Raw genomic sequence first — 25,488 nt, forward strand, 5'->3', positions numbered from 1 at the left:
CTCGTGGCCTTGGATTTTGTTCACATTTTTGCTGTTGTAAGACTCGGTGCGTTTTTTGGAAGGTGAGCACTGTTCAAATACAGGAGCTTTAACCACCCCCAGTGTGTAAATATGTGTAGGACACACAGAGCACTTGTACTGCACACAAGTCCATTGTCTCTGAACCATTAAAGCACAGCGTTATCCACTGGAGTGGGAGCATCCCTGGGGACTTGGAGGTGAGGGCATCATGCAAGGAAGTGGCAGGTGGAGATTGTTTCTCCAGTTTTTTTGGGATGGGTGATTTGTTATACTCAGAGGGGGCGTCAAAAAAAACTACAGAATTTGTTGTCACCTTCTTACTGTTCCTTGGAGCCACAGGAATCAACAACAAATACACTGGGATGGGGAGGGTGGGTGGCAGTGTTGTTTTGAGCTCCTCTCAAGCATTTCTTGAGCCATCCATGATGCCTCCTCACACTGGACTGAGGAAACACCTGGCTCCTGGCCACATGTTCAAATTACCTGAACAGAGAAATCCTCTCAGCAGGTGTGACAAGAGATCTCAAAGGTGAAGTCACCCCACTGTGCACCTTGCACAGGGATGAGCTTGGCCCGTGCCAGCAGGAGCTGAACAGCTCCTTCAGTGAGGGGCAGGCTGTCCTAAAGACATTCCCTCTGTCCTCCAGCCTCCCAGGATGCAGATATTGCTGAGATTCAGGGGGAAAATAAAATTATAAAATGTATGGATCCCAGACTCCTGAGGAGCCTTGCAGCCAGAGGGAAGGGGGTCTGCAGGGGCTGTGGGTGTGCTCACTGTGGCAGTCAGGAATGGAGAAGGGATAATTAATTAGGGCCTCTCCAGCCCTTCATGTCTTTTTTTTATCTTTTCCAAATGGTCTGTCCTATTTGGAAATAATCCTCCTGGGAAGCCCCAGGAGCATTGGCAGGAATTGTCTTTGTTGTGAAGCTGAGTTACTTCTGTCTTTCTCATGATTGTGTGTCAAAGCTGGTGCTTGTGGTGGGAAACTGCCTGTTTGTGAAAACAGGCACTTCTGCAAGAAATTATTCCCTACCTCCTTATTTTTATTTTTTTTTTTAGGTGTGGGATTGGGGAGGAGCCTCCCTGGTTTTGTGATCGTGGGAAAAATCTGTTTTCATTGGGGTGAAAAAATACCCAGCTTGAAAGTGTTTACAGCTAAAAAAACCCAAACAAAAGCCAAACAAAAGCCAAACAAAAACCAAACAAAATCAAAAGAACCAAATCTGTAAAAGAAGCATAACCTATTAATAAGGTGACATCTTCCCATCCCTGACCTATCACCTCTCCCAGGATTCCACCTGCTCTATTAGCTGCTCCCTTCCTGGGGAGCTTATCTGTATTTTTTCCTCAAGAATCCCCCATATAAGCAGCTTCTTTGTGCTTTTTTTTTTTTTCTATCACTGTGGTTACTTTGGGGTGTCTCCCATCATCTCCTGCCCATGTCCTGTGGAGTGACTGGTCCATAAGTCTTTGTGCCATATCCAACCAGGTCCTGGGAACAGGCTCTTTGGTCCTCACCCCTTGTGCTCCACCTCTAGGTGCAGGTTTATCAGGGAATCATTAAGGCTGGAAAAGCCCTCTAAGATTATTAAGTTAAATCATTATCCCAGCACTGCCAAGCCCACCATGATGGTTTTGGTTCAGGCAACTTTCCACAGCTATGGACTCCAAAATTGGCTCTTTCTAGCAAAAAATCTGCCTCCCAGTGACTCAGTGGCTGCAGGCAAGGGCTTGGATCATCCTGGAGGATTCGTGCATCCCTCACAACCTTCCAGCATCTCTGAGTTGCTTAATGAGCTCAAACAGCTCATCACCTGTCCCCTGGTTCCTGCCCCTGGAGCGCTGTCGGCGTTGGGAAAGGGCCCACAATCAGCTCTGCCCTTTGAGCCTTGACTGAGCCCTCCTGCCCAGCTCCTGGAAATAACTTCTAGGAAGAGCTTTGACTTCCAGTTGTTTTTAAAGTTCCACTCGTGATTTAGTAGTTGAGGGGGCATAAAAAAAATTAAAGCTCTTTTTTAATAAGCTTTGACCTGGGAGGGACAGAAAATAAATCACAGCATTCAAAGAAATTTTGCTGAAATGCCCAGAGAATATAATCATGAGGAATTTATTTGTGTTTTTTAACAACTTTGTGTTTTGTTTTTGGTGTTGGGGCTCTGCAGGGGCGTTTTTGGCAGAGTGAACTGTACCACGTCACCTCTGTTTGCTCCGAGACTGCGACAGGAAAGCAAAGGTTAAAAACCCACCCTAGGAGGGACCAACTCAACTGCACGGGCCAGGGCAAACCACAGGGGTGCTGCTTTGGCCTGGGATGTGTGAATGCCACCAAGGGAGCAATTCCTGGGTGGGTGCCCCTCCATCCAACGTGTGACCTGGGAATGCTGAGCCGGGTGCTGTGGGAGGGTGTCCACACCTCAGCTCCGTCCTGCCCTGGCCCTGGGTGCCTGTAAACCCTCTCAGCATCCTGTGGTTCCACCAGGGAAGATGCATCTCACCCCACAGCTGGCATTTTATTTAGCTCCCCTGTCCTGGAATGCCAGTGGCAGCTGTGCACTGACCCGCTGGAGAGCTGTGGGAACGGGTGGAGGAAACGACCTTGCTGCTCCAGCCAGGACATGCTGGATGTGCAGGAAAAAGGCAAAATGTCAGGATACAGTCATTGGGACAGGCTCCCCAGGGCAGTGGGCACAGCCCCAAGGCTGCCAGAGCTCGAGGAGTGTTTGGACAACACTCTCAAGCAAGTGGTGGGATCGCTGGAATTGTCCTGCGCAGGGCCAGGAGTTGGACTCGATGATCCTTGTAGGTCCTTTCCAGTTCAGGATATTCTGTGGCTTTGTGATCTCTGTGGTTGAAGCCGTGTTGGGTGACAGCCCTTGGCTGTGAGGACCCAAATCCTTGCAGCCCTGGGCTCCAGGGGGGTTTCACCTCAGGTCTGTGCTCACCTTCTCCAGACTCTTCTCCACGGGGAGGGAAATGGGTGTTGGTGCTGGAGGAGAGAAAGAGAAGGATGGGAAAGGTTTTGTAGGGAAGCAGCAGTGGGAGGAGGGAGGGATCGCTGGCAGGGAGTTTGCAAAGGCTCTGGCTCCGGCTGGGTGATGCCCAGGGTCAGGGATGTGGAGAGGGGCTGGTCCCGGCCTCGGCAGCGCCTGCCCGGGGACACACAGTCTGTGGCTCCCTCTGCTGAGCCCGGCCCCGAGCTCTGCTCGCCGCAGTGGAGGAACAGGAGCTTTCCTGGGCCTGGAAATGCTTTTTAGGGAGGCCCAGGGATCACCCCGATGCCAGGCCAGTGGCAGGGGGTGGGAGAGGGGCATCCAGCCCCTCCCTTGCCTCCTGACACTGCAAACACTCACCTGTGCTGCCTCTCCACTGGGATGGGGATGGAACTGGTTTGTCCGAAAGCAGGGACCACCTACCAGGATGGATTTATTTTTAATTATTGTTGTTATTTAAAATTGGCCAAAAATCTATTTTCTGTAGAAAAGCGAGAATTTTGGCTGAGCCTGGGCAATGTCTCCTCTGATCAGGCTTGGTCAGCAGGGTGTTTTCTTAGAGAAAAGAGGGAAAATCCTAGAAACACAGACTGGTTTTGGTTGGAGCGGACCTTAAAGATCACCTTATTCCAACCCCTGCCACGGGGATTTCACTATTCCAGGTTGCTCCAAGCCCCATCCAAAGTGGCCTTGAACACTCCCAGGGATGGGGCAGCCACAGCTTCTCTGGGCAACCTGTGCCAGGGCCTCCCCACCCTCATAGCCAAGAATTTCTTCCCAACACCTAACCTAAATCTTTCCTCTTTTAGTTTAAAACCATTCCCCCTGCTGCCATTTGCAGATTCCCAATTAAAAGCAGCTCCCTGGAGTGCTCAGTGTGACGAGTTCACTCCCTGGAAGTGCTGTCACACATCTGCCTTTGGGAGCTGAAACAGCACCAGGCCACGTGCAGGAACAACCAGCCCCTCAAAGCCTCGGGATGCACCAGCTCTGGGAATTATCCTCCCTGGAGGCTGTGTGGCATCACTTGCTGCTCACAAGGAGGTGGCAGAGGCTGTGCTGAGTGAAGGGGTCATGCTACTGGCTCCAAGGAGCACCAATCTGTATATCCTGGGAGTGGATCACTGGCTGGCAGGGATCAGCCCACCGGGATCATCCAGGTTCTCCAGCGCAGCCGCAGCCAAAAGACGTGGGGAATTAATTATTCCTTGAACTTGAGGAGCTCTGCTGGTAAAGCCCTCTCTGTCTTGATTAAAAACTTCCCTGCAGTGGGAAATCCCTGCCTGTTGCTGCTCAAGGATTGTTCCCTGGGATATTCCCCTCACTGTTAAATAGGAGACACTTGTACCTGCACCGGGAGCCAAGGTCAGGGCCAAAGGAACAGGAGCATCCCTTTGGAGGGCATACCTGGTTGTCTCCAGGGCTGGGGCTGCTTCTCTGTCACCCTTTGGAATAGGTAGACATGGAAAAGATCCTGTTAACAAGACAACCTGGGGTTATCCAGCTTCTGCTGTGATCACCACAGCCCAGCAGCTGCTAAAACAGTGGCCACCAGCTCTGGCCTTGCTCCCAGCTGGACATGGGCTGCAGCCTCTTTGGGGCAGGAAAAGAGGAGTCCACCACCCCTGGGCTGGATGGGGCTCAGGTCTGGTGTAATCTGGGTGCACCGGTTGGAAAAGCCTTTAGGATCCGGAATGGATTCATCCAACAGCTCCTGGCACCACGGAAATTATTTTTTTTCCTTTAGGTTTTTGTATTTGAAGCCTCTTTCCAGCTCGCCCGCTGGTGAGACCCACAGACTCTCCCTAACCACACGGCTGCCACGGACTTTCCTTGGAGCCTTTTCAGCCTCTCCAGCTCCGGTTTTCCATCCCAGAGGTTTTTTTGCCTTTTCCTTTCCCTTTTCGTTCTCTGTTAGTGCAACAAACCCGCGCTGTGAGACCCAGACGGTGGCACACAGACCTGGAAAGGCCGAGTGTTTATGGAAGGAAATGGTGTTTCTCTGGGATTTAGGTAATGCTTGCCTGAGCTGTGCTGGGAGGCCAATTCCCGGCAGGCACAGGGAGATGTTGCCATTGGGCTGTGGATGTGGGTGCTCTCCTGGACCGGGAAATCCAGGTGGGACCGAACGCTGTGAGGAATCTTTCCCTCCTGGGGTGGTCCTGCCCGGGGTGCTCAGGAGCATCCTTAAATAGAAGGTGCTTTAAGGACATGGTTTTGAGTGCTTGACCTCACCAACATTTGGGGATCCGACTAGGAGTCTCTCCCCAGGAGGAGCAGCAGATGAAGCCTTCAAACAACCTGAAGAAGCCCCATGTTTCCAAGTTCTGCTCCTTGTGGGGGACGTGAGCCCCCTGATGCCTGTGGAGGGGCAGTGAGCTGTGTCCAGGACACTCAGCAGGTCTCTGGAGGCCCACAGTGTTGTGGAGGGAAAGGGACACAAGGGCAGGAATGGTCAAGGTGATGATTCAGAGCTTGGACTGGCCGGGAAGAGCCTGCAGAGCTGGGTTTGGTCAGCCTGGAGAAGTGGAGGCTCAGTCTGAGAAAACATGGAAAAAGCAGGGGCAGAAGCCACAGTCCCGCCCTCAGCACCTCCCACGGCCGAGTGTCTGCTCCGAGTGTCCTTCCCCACCCACTCCAGCCCCAGGCAGGTCTGAAACGTGCAGGTTTAAAGCCCAGAACGAACCCAACCTTCAAATCCCACCCCAGATGTCTCCATGCACACGCCGAGGCCGAGCCGGCTCCTCCGTGTGCCTCCGCAGCCTCCGAGCTGCTCCCGCCCCAATCCCTGCCAATTGCAAAGGAAAACCCTGTATCCAACCATCTCCCGGGGCGTGGGCATCCCAAAGGGACATGGAAGCAGCTGTGTGGGGAATGCCAGGGATTCGGAAGCCCCGCCACGAGTTTATATATAAAGACACTAAACCCCCCTGTGGAACCACACGGCTCCTCCCTCTCGCCCACGGGGCTGAACGTGTGTTTAATTCCATTTTTTTTTTTTTGTTAAAAAATTCTGCCAAGAGGAGGATAAATAAGGAGGCGCCACACCCCAGTGTTACAAAACCTTGTATTAATCATCTCCCTTCACTTTCAATATACCGCGGATATGAAATATAGCCATGGTTCCGAGTTACATGGGAGGAAATGAGTAATAAATACATCGGAGCAAGTGGAAATCACGAGGGTGTTTTCACTGGGAACAACATTGGAAAACTGTACACTTGCAAAGACCGGCATATCTCCAAACATTAGTATTTCTTTATATCGGGAAGCTTTTACATGTAACAAACATGCTATTGCCATATATGACCGAAAAAAGGAAGGAAAAAAAAAAAAAAAAAAGGAAAATTTAAAAAATAGGCATTGCTCGGCAACATTAACTAGGCAAAAATAGTTCTTTTGTGTGTGCACTAACTTTGTACAGAAAAACCAGGACCAAAGGCATGCATGGACAAGGAAAGGCTGCCCGGGAACGGCATGCAACAGAAGAGAGGTCAAAGCTCTTTAAAGTCAGCTTACAATAGGCATAAATACATCAGGGTTATATATATTAATAAGGGAGGAAGTATTCTGTTTAACATTATTAACATTCCTGGTTTTTTACGTATTTTTCTTTTTTTTTTTTTTCTTTTTTCTTCCTATTCCTCCCAGAGGAATACACATTCACCTTTAAGTAAAGATAAAGGAATACAAAAAATAAAACTCACTTTGCAAACTCTGATGACTCGTATAAAATCAACTTTAGTGTTATCGTCGCTGTGTGCAAATTATAGACGTCTGCGGGACCCACTTTCCATCAGGCACATTCCAAAAGCCAAACCTGGGGCGCAGCCACACCCCGACATGGAGAAAGGTGACAACAGAAATCGCTTCCCCTAAGTGCTGACCCAACCCCAGCTCCGCTCGTGGGCGGCAATCACAGTTTTGGATTTTCCTGCTGGATGCTGGCCGGGCTTGACCTCCCCCTTCCCAACTCCTCCAAGGGTTTTGATGAGCTGAGCGAGCACAGGTAAAGCCCAGCTCCAGCCCAGCCGAGCTCAGGGCTTGTCCCTGGGGAGGGGGACACACCTGGAAGGGACAGGGGTTGTTTCCCCGCGGGAGCATCCGCCGGACCCAAGGCCACTTGGGTGCTGAGCTGGCCGGGCTCCCCGCGCAGCCGGGGACGGCTCAGGGGAACAGCACCAGGAAAAAGGTCCCCGGCGGTGCTGGGGGGGCCCGGGGCTGGCTCTGGGAGAGCAGCGGGATTGGGGGGGGGACATTCCCGCCCCATGCCCAGGACCCCGCGGCGGCGACACCTCCGGCGTGGGATGGGACAGTTGCAGCGGGGTGAGCGGGGGATACAAAAAAGAAAGGCACTGCCGCTTTATTACTGAATATTTGACTTCACAGCCTCGCTCATGCAACTGTTGGGGTTTGTGGTACTTTTTTTTTTTAGTTTTCTTTTTTTTTTTTCTTTTTTTGATTTTTTTCTTTCTATAAATAATTTTTATTTCTTTTCCTCTTAAGCTTCTTCCCCTGGAGCTCTGCCGCCCGCACTCAGCATGGGTAGCCAGAGCCAAGGCAGCACTTCCTGAACGCAACTGAAGCCACTTTCTTTGTTGTTTTTACTTAAAAAAAAAAAACAAAACAAGAAACAGCAAACACAACTAAGTCGTTATTAACCTCTACACTGTCAATGGAAAATAAGCTTTTTTTTCTTTTGCTTTTTTTTTAAACAACAAAAGGAAAAAACCAACAATTGAATTATTTGGTGGTTGTTAATAACAGACATTATCATGGTTCCCAGCCATAGCAAGTTAATAGGTAATATATCCAAAATAATCTCTCTGAACAATCAGAAAACCTCCGTGTCCATAGTCAGCGAAGGAATAAATAGAATTTCAGCTCTGTAAATACACTGGAGCCTCCCCGAGGGAGGCTCCTGCTACGGCGGTTCCCTTCACACCTCACAAGCTGGGGTGCTTGGGGGTGACCCAGGTCCCCAGCGCTGACCCCCCACTTCGCCTCCACCTCCTCACACCTCTTCCCAACCTCCCTGGCTTTCGGGTTTTCCCTTCTCCACCCCCCCCATCACCCCCGCCTCAATCTCCTGCCTGCTGGGAAGCAGGACACCAAGGAACAGCAAACATAAAACATTGCATTTGGCACTTGGGTTTGGTTTGTTTTTTTTTTTTTTTTTTTTAGGAAACAACAACTTAAAAAACACTGCATGGCAAAAGGATTCACACATCTCCTGGGATTCACACATCTCCCAGCCCTGCCAATGCTCCGGCTCCCCCTCAGCCCCCAGCCTGGCTCCCGCCGATCCCAGCACATGATCCTGCCCGTCAGTGCCAATTGGGAATATTGCTGCAGCCCATCACCTCCCTTCATTAACTAATTTCACATTTACTATTATTCCATCAGAGGACGTGGAGCAGCATCGGGATCAGTGGGAGGTGGGAGCAGCGCCGCAGGTCTGAGCAGCACCAGGCCAGATTTACCTCTTTAACACCAAATTTAGCTCCTGTTACAAAAAGCAGCAGCGGGTGAGGAGCAGCCCAGTCACTGCTGTCCCCATCTCCTGCCTGGCACATGGTTAATGCCAAGAAAACAGGGCTGTGAAGCTGCATTTTGGTGCCCTTTGGGGCTTGGGTTTTATCTGGGGGATCCTTCATCCCTTGTTGGCCACCCCAGGGCTGGAAGAGCCCATCACGGCTGGATTTTGGCAGGCTGGGCCAGATGTGTGAAGCCAGGATGCAGCAGCTTCCTGGTACCTGCACAGGCAAGGCAAGAGACACTGAAACTCTCCCAGTGTCCCCCAACTTCACCAACATCCCCTGGGACCCTCCTCTGGGCGAGATGCCCCACTCCATCCAGCATCCCGATCCATGCAGGGACACAGGGATGGGCACCCGCCGACCCTCCGCTGCCCTGAGCACAATGCTGCCTCCAAACTGTGGGTCTCTTGGCTAAACCAAAAGGAAATTCTGGGATTATTTTACTATTTCTGTTCAAATCCGGGCTCGCTGGGCCAGTCCGTGAACGCGGCGGAACTCAAGAGGCGGGACCGCCGGTGGGGCAGGCAAATCCTCCCCAGAGGGCTTTTTGGGCCACACACCCCTGCGTGATGTTCCGTACTGCTTGGTATCCTCATCCAGGACCAGGGTTTGCCCACGGTGCTCCGGTGACCCCTCCGTTGCCAGCGCTCTGCTCCGCGTCCCCCCCGACCTCCCCGCGCTGCTCCGTCATCGCCGCTGAGCTTCCGCCACCTTTCCCCCCCCCAACCCTGCCCCCAGCATGGATGTAATAAATGACAACACAAATTCCAAGTCTAATGATATGTTCACAAGGACAATCTACACATTCACAAAATTAAAACAGGAGAGAGAGAGAGAGAGAGAGAGAGAGAAGGAGAGAGGAGAGGAGAAAGGATGCAAGCTATCGCTGAGGCTCCCTGCAAGCCCCGACCTCGCCGCTGGACCCGCAGCAGTTGTTGTCCCGGCCAGCGTCCCCGTCGCGACGCCTTCTAGATCGTGGAGGTTCTGTCGACACCATCTGCAAGGAAGGGAGAGTTAGGAACAGCTCCAGTGAGCACTGGTACCTCCCCAAGCTGGGGATTTGGGAGATGGACCCCTTGGAGCACCCCCGACCCACCATCCCATAGGCGAGGCGGCACCACAGGGCCACCCCCCTCCCCAAATCTCCCCAAGGGGTGTGGAAGGGTTTTGGGGTGTCACCACTTTGCTGGTCCCTCCGTGTCACCAACTGTCCCCACCCTGCACCAGCCCCCCTGCGTCGCTGTCCCAACACCATTCCAGGCCTGCCACGACCCCTCTTCCAGGAGCAGAGGTGGTTTCTCGGCAGCCCAGACTCGCCACAAGGTGAATGAGAGTCTGGGACCCTCCTACAGCAGGACAAGTTCCTGCCACCCTGGCCAGGAGTGAGGGGATGGGGATGGAGCCAGTCCCAGGGGCTGCCTTGCCCCCCAGCTCACCCAGCCCTGCAAAACTCGCACCAGAGGATGCAAAATTTTCCTCCATGAGAAACATGGATGGACAAAAAGCTCCGGGAGTTGTTTCTGTCTCTCCAGAGCCCTTGTTCCCAGCATCCTGTGGCAGCAGGGATGCATCCAGCCACAGTCCAATCCCAGCAGAGAGGGATCCACAACCCACCCCAAAGCCTCACAACCAGTCTGCTACCAGCTGCCCCCTCTCCCCACCCTTTGGGGCCAGAAATCAGCACCCAACAGTATTTCCAACCCTTCAGCCCCAACCACCCCCCTGTCCCCCATCCCAAACCCCCATCCCTGGGATGGAGAGTGGTGTGGGGCAGCTCCCAGGGTGGCTCTGGAACAGAGCACTCCCTGTTCTGCCACCCGGGGCACCACGGCCACCTCCCTCCTCGAGACTGAAAACAAACAGGTTTGTTACACCTTTTTTGTTGTTTTTTTTTCTCCCCCGAAGGTTTATTTTTTTAAGAGCTATTTATAGCACGACCGGTTTGGAGAGGCTCGGGGAATGCGACCTGCAGAAAATAACTCAGAGGAACAGTACCCTGCAGAGGAACAAGACAGCTAAGCCTCGCCTGGGAACACGCCGGGGAAACGCTTCGGGTGACAGCAGTGTCCTTGTTTTCCCGGCCAGGGATGCTGCCAGGGCCCTGCTGCCTCTCACAGTCCTTGTTCTCGTGTCCCTCTCCCAGGGAAGGGTTGCTGCATCCGCAGGGAGCCTGGTGGCACTTGTCCTCCCCGAGGACTCCTGGTGGCACTCATCCTCTCCCAGGGCTCCGAGTGGCTCTCATCCTCTCCAAGGACTCCTGTCCCCAACCATCCGATGCAGTCCAGGATTGTTGGGAGCACGACCTGCGCTGGTTGTTCGGGTTATCCCAGGTCTGGGCGATGCTGGTGGCCGTGCTCATCCCATCTCCGGGCTCATCCCTTGTTGGCGAGGGGCACTGGGAGCTTCTGGTGCCAGTGCTTTGTGCTGCACTGGGCTCTCCATCACGCTGCTGCTGCTGCCTTTTCCATCTTTTCTGCTTGTTTTCCCCCTGGTCCTCCTCCCTCCCTGTGCCCGTTATCCACTGGCACCCACCAGCGCCCGGCAGGGCTCCCGCACCCCCCAGCCAAACGAGGGATCCGGTGGCAGAAGGGAAAACACTCCAAAGCCTGTGACCCATCCAGTGGCAGGGGCTTTATCGAGAGCTAACGAGAGTAGCGAGCTAACACTAATTATCATTAGCAAGCTGACGAGTGGCTAATTAGCACAGACTCCACTAGTGCTGGTGTGATCCCTGCGTTCGGCTTCACCCCCTGCCCCGGCACCTCGCCGAGGGGAGACAATATCCCTGTCTGAACACCCTCGGGAGCATCCCTGGGAGCATCCCTGCATCCAGCCCCGCCACCATCCCGCCCCCTCACAGCCACAGCCTGTCCCAGTTTTTGGGGGGCGCGGGGCAGGGGCAGGTGCTGGGGGGCTCAGCGGAGGCGGCGTGGACGTGCTGGAAGAGCCCGAGGAGGAGGGAATGCTCACCGCTGAGTGCGTGCTCCGTCATGCTCAGGCACAGGGACTCCAGCCTGTTGTTGATGTCAGGTTCAGTCACCGGCACCTGGAACTCTGCAGGGAGAAAGGGAACAGGAGGCCTTGGTCAGGGACTTGCCTGCCCTGCTCTATGTGGGTGGGGGAATCACCCAAAAAATGCCCCAGGTGGGTCTGACCGGGCTCCGGCAGCACTTCCATTCCTGGTGCAATCACCTCCAGCAAGAGATGGTCACAAAAATAGTCATCACTTCCCCGTTATCCCAAGGGATAAATCTGGGGAGCCTCAATGGCACTGCAGAAGAAGGGGATGGAAATGAGGGGTTCAGGTGCTGGTCAGAGATGTGGGGGGGAGCTGGGGGAGAGTGGGACCCCCACCCAGGGAAGGTGCAGCCCTGGGGACCTCTCAGGGCTGGATGCTGTCCGTGCAGGCAGGGTTAGTGCTTGGACATGGGATGGCAGCACAGACTGGCTGTCTGGCTTCTCCATGGCCAGCTTGGCTCCCAGGCTTGGCTCCCACAAAAAAGGGGGGATACACATGAACTCTGGTGTGCTGCAATGCCCCATCCTAAACTAAACAGCAGCAAACTTTACCCACCCTGCAGCAAAACCTGCAAATACAACTTGTGCTACTGCTGGACAGCATGTCCTGCTTTCCACTGGCTCACAGAGACATAGAATGAGATCCAGGAGGGTTGAGGTCCTCCCACAGCCCGGCACAAAGGGGTTTGTGAGCCCAGCACTGAATTATTGCTTATTTTCCTTGCGACTCATCCGCAGTCTGGCTCCCCAATCCTCCTACGCCCTCATCCACCACAGGCCGACACGCAGGAGAAACCCATTTATTCTCCTCCAACGCCTGAGAAAAGTGCCCTTGTCCCGGTGTTTAATCAATACCCGGGAACAGCCGCTGTTCCTGCTGCACGGAACATTTGCTGCCCAAATGCTGCAGTTAAACACCGGCGGCGTGTGAGGTGAGGGGAGCTGCCAGCCCACACTAGGAGCCTGTGGATGAGGGTGGGCCTACTGGGGGCATGGAACTCTCTGTCCCATGGGGCAAATTGTTATGGTGTGTTGGTAGGAAAAGGCACACTCAAAGGCTAATGAAGGGATACACAAACAGGCTTCCTCAGGGGCAGGATGCTCCAGGGTCAGGGTCCAAGGTCAGTGGGATCCTCCCTGACTCAGAGGATGCTCCTATATACAGGAGCATTTTGGCAGTGTTTGGGAAGGAAGCACTGACACAGCACCATTTCCCTTCACACGCAGTGTGGAAAGAATTTCCCTTGAGTGCACAAAGGCAGCCCTTCCACACTGGGGCTCCGTGTCCATCCATGAGGAAAAAGTGATGGATGAGCTACTGCCATTCTGCCTGACATGAGCCTTTCAGAAGCAAGGTAGGTAAAGCACCAGCACCACGATTATACAGAGAGTCAAGATGGTATATACAGGGTCAAAAATCCCTCCAGTAACGTCTGTGGTTCAATTAACTCAGGAATTCAAAGATATCCCGGTGGGAACACACCGCGGTGGCACAGGCCCTGTGCCTGCACTGAGGCTCACCAGCACAGCTCCTTTCACACCTCCCCTTGTCTCAGTGGGCTGTGGGTAAGTGAAAAAGCAAACCTAGTGCCCACCTGGCTGCTGAAACATCAGCATGGTCTGCGGGGAGGTGTGGACCGGCAGCGAGCGCGTCCTCTGCACCGAGCTGTGGCTCCGGCTGGGCATGCTGTTACTGCCCCCAGGGTTGGCAAACCAGAGGTTCTGTGGGGAGCAAACAAAGTGTGGGATGTGAAACAAAGCCCTTTGTGGCATGGATTTATAACCAACCCCCTTGGGCTCACAGAAGCATAGAATGGATTGGAAGGGATCGTAAGGATCATCTAGTTACAACTTCCCTGCCATGAGCAGGGACACCTTCCACTAGACCGAGCTGCTCCAAGCCCATCCAACCTGGCCTTGAACATTTCCAGGGATGGAGCAGCCAAAACTTCTCTGGGCAACCTGTGCCAGGGCCTCGCCACCCTCACAGTCTAGAATTCCTTCCCAATATCTCATCTAAATCTCCCCTGTGTCAATTTAAAACCCTTCCCCCCCTTGTCCTTCACGATCTGCCCTTGTCAAAAGTCTCTCTCCCTATTTCTGTAAGCCCCTTAAGGACTCAGCTCTCCCCCATCCACCTCTTCCTCTGCCCGCCTCTTGCCGGTCCCTCTTCCACATCCCTCTGCGCCGAGGGGAGCGCAAACCAAACACCTACAAACTGCTCTTAGCTGCTTGAAAAGGTATGGGGGGAAAAAAAAAAGATATCCAGACAAGTTAGAGGAGGAAAATCAAAGGAAGCTTGTGGGAAAAGGGACGGAAGGGCTGGAGCTGCCATGAACGCGGACCAACCTGTCTGCCTTGCTTGAGGATGGCGGGGCTGGCGGCGGGGCTGCGCTGGGGGGTGCCCAGCAGCCCAGTGGGGCCCAGCAGCCCCAGCCGGGCCGTGGGGAGGTTGCGGGAGGGGATCTGGAACTGGCGGGGGTTCCTCCGGCCCAGCCCTGCCCCCGCGGATCCGGCTGTCGGGAGGGAGTTCGACTGGCCAAAGCCTCGGCTGCGGAGAGAGAACGCGCTGGGGGTGAGGCACTGACCCCTGTGAGTCCCCTCTGTGAGGGGACAAGGGGACAGTGCTGCAGGAGAGGGGTCTCGACACTCCCACCCCACTGAGGACGGTCCTTCCATCCTGCACGGGCAGCAGGAAGGAGGAAGTCTGGGTGTGCAGCATCCTTTCTTTTTCCTGAGTGCCAGGCACCCTCCTGCCCTTCAGCAGGTCTCAGGTTCACATTTGTTCTCTTTAAAGTTTATTTTACTCCACAAAATGGGCCTGTTCTTAAACGTAAGGTAAAATAAGTAATGTTCCAGGCACCTGGTTTCTTTGAGATCTCTTGTGTGTGGATTCTCTAGAGTAATAAAAGCTCAGCTTATGCTGTTGGGTTTTCTTTACTGGGAATGCTTGGACCTTCTCCCTTTCCAGAAGGTTCATTTTTAAAAAGATGGTCCTCTCTGAGACTGCTCAAGTTCTGTAAAATTTGGTTAGATTGATCTAACAAGTCCAAGATTTACCAGGGAGGGCTGAGTGAAAGGTGCTTTCCTGCAGAGGTGGGACTGGCTCTGCACCCACTCCCATTTCCACACTGTAATCCCTTATCCAGCTCCCCGTGGCCAGAGCAAAACCATCCAGACCTAAGACCACAAAGCCCAAACATCCTGAAACACACATCTCAGAAGACCAAGCCATCTTTAATTCCAGGAGGGAAGGGTTGCACACACCAGCACCCCTCTCCCCATGGTTTTTGCATTTAAAACCCACAGAATGACACAAAAATAACCAGGTAATCCTTGGGAACAAAAGCAGTGAGGGTGCCCTCAATATCTGGTGTCACCTTGGTGTCCCTGCTCATTCAGCTGGGCAGCAAACAGGTCCATCCAACACCTTTGCTCTTGTCTATTCCACTTCTGATCCTGCCACCAACACTGAAACCACTTGTTTTAATCCATTCCAAGATACTTTGTTTCATGGAACTGGGGACCACTCCAGTTCTGTGATCCTTCCTTATGAACTCTTCATCCCAGCTGTCCCACTGATCCCAGTTATCTCCAAAACACTTTCTTTCTGGAGAATAAATCACTTGCACCAGAGTGCAATACACCAGATTTTGCAGAATGAAGCAAAGGGCTGATGTTGCTAAAGCCGATCTAAAAATACCTCTTCCTGCCATACCCCAACACTTCCCAGGATCACCTGAAATGCAGCACCTCCTTGGAAGTGAGCAAACACAAGTGTCCCCAGCACAGCCCTTTTTTTTGCCACTTTACAGCTTTTTAGGGAACTTTACTGCTGATGCCATCAGCAAAGGGCAGCAGACACAGAGCCAGCGTTGGGAATACGCTGCACAGCTGGGAAGTGCCGGATGTGGGATCAGTAGGGAAGGCACTGACCCCACATGCAAGTAAAACCCCATTCCCCTTCCAGCCAGTGCCTGGGGTCTTATTGCTGAAGCTTTTCCTGCTCTCCTGCCTCCCAAAATACAGCTCTGAATCCATCAGGATCCATCCTTTTCTTTTGGGAGACACTGGTCCCACTTGGAATGCTCTTCCTCTGGCCACTGCATCCATCCTTCCCCTCCCAAAATCCCGCTTACCTCCTCTGCTGCCGATAGCCTGACAGCTCCAGGAGGGATTTCCGAGGGAAAGACCGAAAGAGTTTCTGCACCTGCTGTTTCCATGACAGCAGCCGCTTCTTCTGGATCTCTGTAAACGCCTGTCCCCCAAAAAAGAGAGAGAAAAATAGGAACTGAATGAATATTTTTCTGGACAAAGGGAGGAGGGATGTGCGTGCGGGTAAAGAAGAGCAGCTGGAGCTGGCCATCAGCAAGTCCAGAGGGAAACCCTGGTCTCCCTCAAGGATTTACTCATCTCAGGTGGAGAAAATGCTCCAGCAGCATTCCCTGTGTCCCAGAGTGACAGCATGGCTCTGCCCTGAGGCTGCCAACCCCTTTTGGCAGAGCAGGGGCTTGATGGTGGGTCCCGACGGGTGGTGAAATTTGTCAGCTGGACATGGTTCTAGAAATGCTGCCAGAGTGGGAAAAGCTGGGATTTGGAAAGCTGATCTGCCCTGTGGCATCCTGCATCCCATCCTCCTTCTCAGGGCTGGGCAGAGCTTGGCTCTGATCCTGCCACCAGTCTCTGCGGGAGGTGACCCGGGGTGAGCCCTGTCACCCACCCGGGCTCCCTGCAAAGGTCACCCCGGCAGGGGATAGACCTGATCCCAGAGCTCCAGGCAGGAGGTGTGGGTGACAGGGACACCCATGTGGCACCACTGCTAACTTTAGACCCCCAAGGTCTCCATGCTGCCGGTGGAGAGGAGCAGAGGTCTCCGGAGGACAATCTGGAGGCTAATTAGTGCCTGACTTGATTGCTTTGAACCACCCTCTGGAGGAGACGCTCTCTCCCGGTGCTGATTATGCCAGAGCCAAAGCAGAAAGTGGTCCTGGGACACGGGCTGGCACTGGTGGGAAAAGTGCAGGCGCTCTGGGAAAAGCTCCATGTCCTCCTGGCTTTGTTCTCCAGCCCCCACCACCTCTGCTGCCCCAGGGTGTGATCTCCTCACGATCCCTGCCATATGGGCAGGTGAGGGAAGCAGCTTGTTCTTCCAGGTACAGCCAGCATGGGTGGGAAACGCTGTAGGACACCAGGGACACCATCCCTCCCTCTCTGCCACAGGGCAGGAGCGTGCCAGAGCCCTGTGGCACAGCCTGGGCCATCCCGAGCCATCCCCCCGGCCAAGGCACATCTGCCGGGAGCGGGAACAGATGTAAAACCCCTGTTGCAAAATCCCACGTGTTGCAAAACAGGAGGAGGCAACGCCAAGGGATCGCCGGGTCTGTCTGATGGAAACCGCCCGCACGCTCATCCCGGGATTCTTCCTTTCATCCAGCTGCCGACGGGACTGTCATGTGCCAGATGAATTTCCCAGCTCCAGGCCTTGGGAATTAAGCGAGCGTGGGGGGGAAGCAACATTTCCATGCATCATGTCGGAGCTACCGCCCGCTCCAGCCCTCTTCTGTCAGAATTACTATTAATACCCCCCAAAAATATTTGTGTTAGAAACCGAAGGGTTTACATAAACAGACACTTTGGAAACAGTTTCTAAGTGATGGGAACAACAGTCTGAGATGATCCCTCACGACTCACCTCATGGATTAGACATTTGTCTATGAGCTGTAAATAGGAACTTATATTCTCTTCATCGGGTCGGGAAACTAAAAGTTGTGTGCAGACTGGAAAAAAGAGAGACAAGAGAAGGGAAATGGGGATGGGGACACCCAGATGGGACCCAGGGTAGTCCAACAAATGCCTTGGACATCCCGTTTCCCTTGTAACCACGGGCAGGTTTTCTCATCAGCGAGAAAAAATGCCCTTCCCCAATTCCTGCCGTGCCATCCTATATTTAGGGCCGGATTTTGTTCTCTGTTATGAAGGTGTAAATCCAGAGTAACACCACTGGAGTCCCCAAAATTAGACCTGAGCAACTCAGGGGCATAGGATTATTCCCTTTTCCTAGGCAAGAGAGCTCCAGCTCCTATGGCTAAAGTCTGCCCCTGCTGCACACGGATTCCCACCTTTCCCGGAGGATTTTAACCTCTTTTGGAACTAGTGCCACAAAAGCAAGTGGGAATGAGCTCACAGAGGAATGAGTTTCTCCTGTCATAACCCCTGGGCAGGGATGCCTTGCAGTCCAGGAAGACACCTCGTCCTGGCAGGGCTTGTGCCACACTTTGGCATTTGTCACGGGAATAAAATGGGGCCAAGAGCCCCCTGTTTGGCTGTGCCTGCAGGGAATCAGCTGGGGACAAACTCTGCACCAGGTTTCTGCATAGAAAACACCTCAGCTACTTTTTTGTCAAAAAAGGTTGGAAATAGGGACAAGGCTCATATTTCTTTGTGGCATCCCAAAGAGTTTCTTTCTGATCCCGGTCTTCTGCGGATGAGATCTCCCCTTTCCCACTTCCCCAGGGAGATCTTCCTTCACTCAGCCAGCACTGACACCTCAAGTGCCACTAACAGGGGTTAGGGCATGTCCAAGCTCACATAGATTTGCTCCAAGAGCCTTGTATAAAGCACAGGAGGTCAGTCTCCATCTCACATTGCTTCTGTCACCTCTCAGTGTGTTATTCCTGATGCAAAGATGTGCACCCTGCACCGGGCATGGAATGGCACCGGAGTATTCTGGAAGTCCTGCCATCTAGACTGGGGCTTAAAAAGGGGCTTGGACCCACTGACTGGCACTCCAGATGGTTCATGTCCAGCCCATGCACCACTGCTACCTCCCCACAAACAGAGTAAGTCCAAGGGATGCTGATGAAAACCCTCTGGACTGCTGGGATGACCCCAGGGCTCTGAATGGGAAGGGAGAGGATGCCCTCCAACCCCTGACCTGAGGGAAAGGATACTATCCACCTTGGGCCTGGGGCTGGGAGAAGATGGTACTGGGGCAGGGAGAGGATGCTCTCCATTTTGGACCTTTCTGGGGCAGGCAGCCTGTCCCACCACTGCCCCTCCCCAAAATCACAGCCCATCTCCCCACCCCACACTCTTAGCTCTTACCACAGCATGAAGGGACCTCAAAAAATCCTCACCCCTGGAGACAGGGACTTGCAGGAGCTCAGGGAAAGGCGGTTGCCAGTGCTGCCACCACACACTCCCCACCCCGAAGCAGCCCTCCCCAGCCACAAGTGGCCCCTGACAAGTGGCAACCGCTCACCTTTCCCCATCACTCGGGTGAACTGTCCAGGCAGGTCACCCTCGGGCAAAGGGGCCCCCCCCGACTCGCCCTCACATCCTGGCAAGTGGTGCTGCTGCATCCCGCCCGCGGCAGAGTCCTTGCAGTCGGAGCCCTGGCCGTCGGAGCCGATCAGGGAGGAGGGGTGGTGCGAGTCCGCGTCCCGGCTGTGCTCCTCTGTGCTCGAGTTCTGGGAAGAGTAGGCTTTGATGGGGGTGAGGATCATTTGGTGTAGTTCCTGCAGCGGGACACGCAAGTTGCCACCTTCCAGGATGTCCTGTGGGTTCAAGAGAAGAGGGTTTGTCTCTGCAGGGACAACGGGACACCAGCTACAAACCAGACCCTGACTGTGATGCCCCTGAGAATCCCTCCAGGATCCTGCTGCATTCCACAGTCAACAGCCACGTTTAATTGCCCAAGTTTTTCCCTTAGACCAGGAGAGTGTGGAGCTGCTGCAGAGACTGTATCTGATTATCCATGGATGTGTTCAGACCTGAATTCCCAGAGATAAATGTGCCCTGTCAATCACTGGGACCCAAACCCAGTAACAGTCCTGCTTCAGTGTTTCCAAATTTCCACCAGGAAGATGGCAACTCCAGGAGAGCAACTGAGCCTGGGAGATCTTAATGCCCAGACCAGCGATTATCTTCCTCCTCTCCCTTCCCTTCCTTCAGTTCATTTCAGCTCTATTTCATTGGAACTTCATTTATTAACATGTGCGTGTCTCCAGTTTCCAGCACTGCCTTCAAGCCTGGCTCCCCATTAACTGCTCTGCCCCAAAACTGCTTGCCATGGCATCCTCAAGCTCTGGGATCATCTCAGAGCCCAGGACCACTCTGGGATGCAGGAGCCAGGAAATCCCTGACCACTCTGGGATGGGCTGGGAGAGTGGAGGCAGAAGGGACCAGGAGGGTTTCAAGGGGAGCAGGTGGATTGTGGTTGGACACGGAAGGGGAGACCATGAGGCTGCAGGTGAACTGATATCCCTGTAGGAAAAACATCCAGCCTGGAGATCCCGGGGCAGGTCCACCCAGGAGGGAGAGAATTTGGGTGCACCCCAGCCTTGCTCTTGGTGTGGATCAAGAACTCCCTTTCTACTGTCAGATCCTCATCCCATTGATGGGAAACAATTGCATTTTGTTTTTAATGGAGCCTGGAACAGCTCATTGCAGGCTCCTGAACAGTCTGGCTCATGGGACACTGTTTGGAAAGAGGCACCTCTTGGAGAGAGCCCTGGATGTCCTGAGGGAAGGGACACTAAGTGGGCACACAGGATTTTGGCGTGTAATCTCCAAAATGGTTGTTCATCCTAATTCCAGCTTGCTCTTGGATGTCTCAGCTCCACTTCTCTCAAAGATATGATGTCAGTCTGCTGGGCACTGTTTTTTGGGAAAAAATCCTGCTCTGCTAACCGGCAGAGAGGGGTGGAGCAGCTCTTTCCAAGAAAGCAGCAATCTTTAGCAGCGAGACACTGCCCAAAAACATCAAGTCCCACACATGCTCTTGTTTAGCAAAAAATTGGATGGGAAGCCTGGAAAACCGGGGACGTCTCCTCCCAGGGAAAGCAGTTCCCAGGCAGCTCTGAGCCCCAGCAAAGCAGGACAGTGTCAGAGCCCCACAGCCCAAACCCACACCTGGAGGGCCCAAACCTAGTCCCTGCCACTTTTCTCCCGGATTTCACGGCGTGCCGGGTCAGCTGAGCCGGGCTCCAGCTCCCGCACCGCGCCGCTCAATCAATCCCATATTTCAAAACCCCGGCGGAGAAGTGGGGGAAGAGGCTGTGCAATCGCCTGGAAAACAGAGTGCTGCAGCCAGAGGGCTGGCTCTTGGATTTAATAGTCATTATTAATAATGGAGGTAAATATGGCTTTATTAGCTCCTGCCATACTCTGAGTACAAGCCCGTATTATAAATAAATAGTGAAGCAGTGAGCTAAGGAAAACACCAATAAATAGCAACACACCACAGAAGTATTTAAAAGCCCCTAGTGGGAGGCTCTGCGAGTTGCTGTTTGAAGATGGTGCAATTAAATATAATATAATACAGCGATAATAAATAGGGAGAGGTTGGGTGAGCTGCTCTCAGCAAGGCTGTGGTGCTGCTGCTTCCCTACAGCCCTCTCTGCAGGGTTTAAGCTTCTGTGGAGGTGATAAAGAAGTTTCTAGTTGTTCTCCATGGAAATTCAAGATGTTGTTCGGACACCAATGTGGGTGTCTGGTGTTTTATCTGGGGACAGGTTGCCCATATGACATTCCAGGAAAGCTCAGGTCTTTCTGAACATCCTGGAGCTGGCCAGGGCTACAGGGCAAATCCATTCCAGCTCCATGAGTGCCGGAGATGGATTAGGACCCACTCTGCAAAACACAGCTTGGAGGAACAGCTGGTCTAGTGGAAGCTGTCCCTGCCCATGGCAGGGAGTTGGAACGAGATGGTCTTTAAGGTCCCTTCCAACCCAAACCATTCAGTGATTCTGCGAAATAAAACCTGCACCTGGTACAGGAGTGTTCGAGACATTATTCATATGTGGCCAACCCAACATCAGACTTCCCTGCAGAAGATCCCCACAACACGTGAAACCGAAGAGTGCTTCACCCCAGAATTAACTTCTGGCTTCTTAAAAACACAAGAAATACAAAAATAGTGGTGAATTACTTACCCTTTCTAGAGATTTGAGCAGGTTTTGTCTTTCTTTTAGCTTTTGGATACTGATGACTATTTTGTGTCTTGCGCCTTTGGTAACGTTCTGTAACAAACAGCACAACACTCGGCATTAACATTCCACAGGACAGCTGGGGCCACCCAAACCCTTCCTCCCCTAAATGAAAAGGGCTGCTAGAAATTAATCAAATTTCTGAGTGCAGGGATTCGTGGGGGACACAGAAAATCACTCAGGAGACTTGCTGAAGATGGAGATTTCCAGCTAGTCTGTCCCTCCCCGGTACACCTCCCACAGGGAGAGCAAAGGTGCTGCTTGGTTCCCTTCATCCCAAGGACAACGCAGAGGTGAACCTGAAAGGAGGGAGGGTTGGAACTAGATGATCTCTAAGGTCACTTCCAACCCAAACCATTCTGTTATTCTATGATTCTACGACATTTTCAAAGGAAATTTGCCCCACTGACTTTAAAGCAGTTGGCTACTGCAGATTGCGCCCCTTAAACTCCTGAACTCAATCCCAAGTGGAAAAAAAATCCAAGTGCAGCTCCCAGTGAAGGGACTTCCATGCTGTTCCAGTAAGAACATGCAAGGTCTTTTTCAGGTGCAACGTGGGGGTTCTTTTTCATTCCCAAACCCGAATTTTCCTTTTTTTTTTCTGTTTGCTTCCCAACCACCCGCGGGCTGAACGCCTTCCACGGGAAGGCACGCAAAGGAAACCCGGGAGAGTCTCGTCCCCCAGGAGACGTGGGACGTACCTGTGCCTCGAGCTGGCATTCGGTGAGGGCCATCATCTCCTCGTACGTCATCTGGGAGAAGAGGGCGGCGTATTTGTGCAGCCGGAGGCTCTTCAGCCAGGCCGGGACATCTGGAGCGCAAAGGAAAGGACAGGAGAGCTCCGCTGAGTTCGCGGCACAACCACGAGCAACAGCATCAACAGTAGGAGGGGTTGTTGTGGTGCCATCCACCACCCCAAAGGGGCTTTGGACACCTCACTGAACTCCATGGACCTTTGGGAGGGACATGGTGATATGGGTATGGATATGGATGGCAGGAGGAACCAGCGCCCGGATGTGGACACAGCGCTGTGGGTATGGATGGCAGGAGGAACCAGCCCTCTGACATCCTCAGAGGTTGGGTTTCTGTGGGCAAGACACTGGGATTTAGCCCGTGGGGAGCCAGCATTGTGTCACTGCATGCCAAGCTCCTTGCTGCCCTTTCCCCGGGAACATGGGAAAGGCTGAAGTTACTGGCGTGGTGGAGCTTAGGAGGAGCAAAGGGATGTTTTGCAGATGGCAGACACTGATTTATGGCGTGAGGGAAGATGGCGTGGGCTGAAAATGGAACTGTTGCTTAAAGAGAAACAAAGGGATGGATTTTGGATGGGAAAATGATGTGCCATCAAAGATGGTCCCACAGCCTGTTTCAAAGGATGCCTTGGGACCTCAAGACGCACCGACTGAAATGACTTCTTCCTTCCCAGTTGCTACCTGCAGTGTGGCACCCCTGTGCCCGGCTGGATGGGTACCCAAAAACACTTTTATCCTCCTGACATCAACGTGGTTTCACAGGGAGGGACCTGGGAGGGGAATCCTTCCTCTGTGACACACAAAACCCCACCAGACCCCACGATGGGGTGTCCTCCATGGAGAAGGCAATGTGACAGCAAGCAGCTCCTCAGGGGTTTGCAAGTTTGGGGAGGTCTGGGGTCTGAACCTCCCCAGCTCATGCTCTGCTCCCAGCAGTACCCTTGTCCATAGTCCTTGTCCCCTTCCCCACCTGGGAGCACCATCTCCGGGTGCAGTAACAATGACAAACCAGTGTTTCAGCCCCAAACCCCACACCTTGAATGGAGAGAGCAGGTGGAGGCTCAGGAAACATCTCTCTTGGGCCTAAATACCAGTTAGCAACACCTCCCCGCTCTTTGACTGTTCCTGAGTCCCAAGGCTGCCTCCATGGGGTTCATCCATGATCTCTTCCTGAACCAACACCTTGTCACTGGCAGGGACAGGGCAGGATGGACCCTTGGTTTGGTCCCCTGAGGCAATTTGTGCATCTGCCAGAAGTCTCCTGCTGCCTGGGCTGAGCCCAAACCCCACTCCCATCCAAGCAGAGGACGCAAAAGACCCCAAAATGCTGCGTTTTGCTCACACTCTCCATCCCCTGGCACACACAGGATTCATGTGTCAATTAAATTCCTCAAGTGCTGCACAGAAGGAGATCAACCCCACACCAAACACGAGGGTAAGGCAGTTAGTGAGCAGGGATGGGCTGAAATTCACTGTTTTCCAAAAGTTCTGACATGCAACGGTCCCAAATTCTGCTACCAGCAGCCTCTTTAACTGATCTCTGTTTAAAAAATCGAAAAATTATTAGCAGAAAGCCCCGATTCCAGCACAGGCTCCAATCTCAACTTCATTTTTAACACAAAACCACACCATTTTAGTGACACACATTACAAGTCTCCCTGACTTTGTGTCCCCTGGGGACAGTTGCCTTTCCACACGTCCGTGCCGATGGCAAAGCCCACGGGGGTACTTCCAGAAGAGAGATGCAACTTCATACAGATGTTAAACCCTGCAGGAAACCCGTCTCCAACCTTTGCAGGGGGTCAGAGCACAGAAGCAGCTCCTTCCCTTTGTGTCAGTCTCCCTGGATCATGTCCTAATTTTGGGGAGCTATGACAGTCCCAAAGCCCCCCTGCCAACAGAGACAGCAATCCTGGGAGTGGACTGGGGAGGAGAAACCACCCCAGCACACAGAGGGATGGTGGTGGGGATTTCTCCCATCCCACAGGGAAGAAAGAGGCAACCAGGGTGTGCCAGGGCATCTAAGGTGACCTCACAGTCCTTGGAAAGTCAAACTTCCCAACTCTCTCCAGGCATGGGTGAGCCACCAGCCCACAGAGCTGCTCTTTAATCAGCAATTACCAGGAGCTGATTGCAAAGTCATGGCATGGCCATCAGGAAATCTGGAAGGAAAACAATTCACACACAGCACATCTTCAGCAGTGCCCTCCTGGCACACCATGGATACACTCCCAGAAAAAAGTCCCAGCTCTACACAAACCCTGTGCCCCCCAGGAATCACTGGAATGGTTTGGGTTGGAAAGTACCTTAAAGATCATCTCATTCCAACCCCCTGCCATGGGCAGGGACACAGGAAGGGATGGACAGATGGATGGATGGGGTCCACAGGGAACCAAGTGTCTGCATCTACCCCTGGAGAAACCAGGGGCCAGGAAAAAGCCAAAGGACCCTTTTTCTTGAGATGGGTGGAAAGAAATAGGTGACATGAGGGCATAAATATAAACAGAAAGGAGAGAAACAGTGACATTAAGGGAGAAGAACTGCTAAGCCATGTCAGATGAGGGTCTGTCACGGGTCTCGACTCCCCACAGTCCAGATCCCATGGGTCTGCATCCTCCTGGATGCCCTGGAAGGTGCTGAAGAAGGAACAAGTTGACCAGCAGTGGGGTGACACCAAGCCACGAGAGCCTGCAGGGCTCCAATTCAGAGAAGGGACTTGGCAAAGGGAGCAGCTGCTCTGGGTGGAATAGGATGCAACCCCACAAAAATGCACAAATTTGTGCATGTCTGCAGGAACAAGAAACGGCACAATCCGAGTGCAGGGAACGGGCAGTCCCTTTTTTTTTTTCTTGGGAAAAGCTGGGGGATACAATGGATCATATGCAGCCCATGGTGCTTTGTTATTTGAGGATGATGAGCTACCCAGCCATAGGAATTCTGTCTGTAGGCAAACAAGCCTCTGCTCTGCTCTGGAGTCCAGTTCTGGCCAACATAGCTTTAATAAAATATGGACTTGTTGGAAAAAAGCCCAGGGGAGAGAAGAAAGGAGAACCCCACATTTAGAAAACATCATCTGTGAAGAAACTGGAATAGTTCAGCCTGAACAAAACACAGCAGAGGGAGGAAGACATGGCAGGCACAGACACCAGAGGCTGTGGACATCTGTGGTGTGTGTCC

General features: G+C 53.0%; 1 protein-coding gene across 7 annotated transcripts in view; it reads right to left on the reverse strand.

The window, feature by feature from the left end:
- Nucleotides 1-6,065: 6,065 nt before the first annotated feature.
- SAMD4A (sterile alpha motif domain containing 4A) overlaps nucleotides 6,066-25,488 on the reverse strand; it is a 101,027-nt gene continuing 81,604 nt past the window's right edge. For 3 of the 7 annotated variants that reach the window (XM_064659590.1, XM_064659589.1, XM_064659588.1), the window contains 8 exons: nucleotides 22,261-22,370; nucleotides 21,506-21,592; nucleotides 18,832-19,126; nucleotides 17,262-17,347; nucleotides 15,710-15,828; nucleotides 13,920-14,121; nucleotides 13,166-13,292; nucleotides 10,294-11,606 (listed from right to left, as the gene is read on the reverse strand). In XM_064659590.1, the coding sequence (XP_064515660.1) occupies nucleotides 11,407-11,606; nucleotides 13,166-13,292; nucleotides 13,920-14,121; nucleotides 15,710-15,828; nucleotides 17,262-17,347; nucleotides 18,832-19,126; nucleotides 21,506-21,592; nucleotides 22,261-22,370 (1,226 nt within the window). In that variant the 3' untranslated portion in view covers nucleotides 10,294-11,406. Of the gene's footprint in view, nucleotides 9,550-10,291; nucleotides 11,607-13,165; nucleotides 13,293-13,919; nucleotides 14,122-15,709; nucleotides 15,829-17,261; nucleotides 17,348-18,831; nucleotides 19,127-21,505; nucleotides 21,593-22,260; nucleotides 22,371-25,488 lie in introns of those variants that run through there. The other 4 variants (XM_064659593.1, XM_064659591.1, XR_010431577.1 and 1 more) reach the window with 3 other exon arrangements.

The sequence above is a fragment of the Pseudopipra pipra genome, chromosome 6 (assembly GCF_036250125.1).
Source record: "Pseudopipra pipra isolate bDixPip1 chromosome 6, bDixPip1.hap1, whole genome shotgun sequence".
NCBI lineage: Eukaryota > Metazoa > Chordata > Aves > Passeriformes > Pipridae > Pseudopipra > Pseudopipra pipra.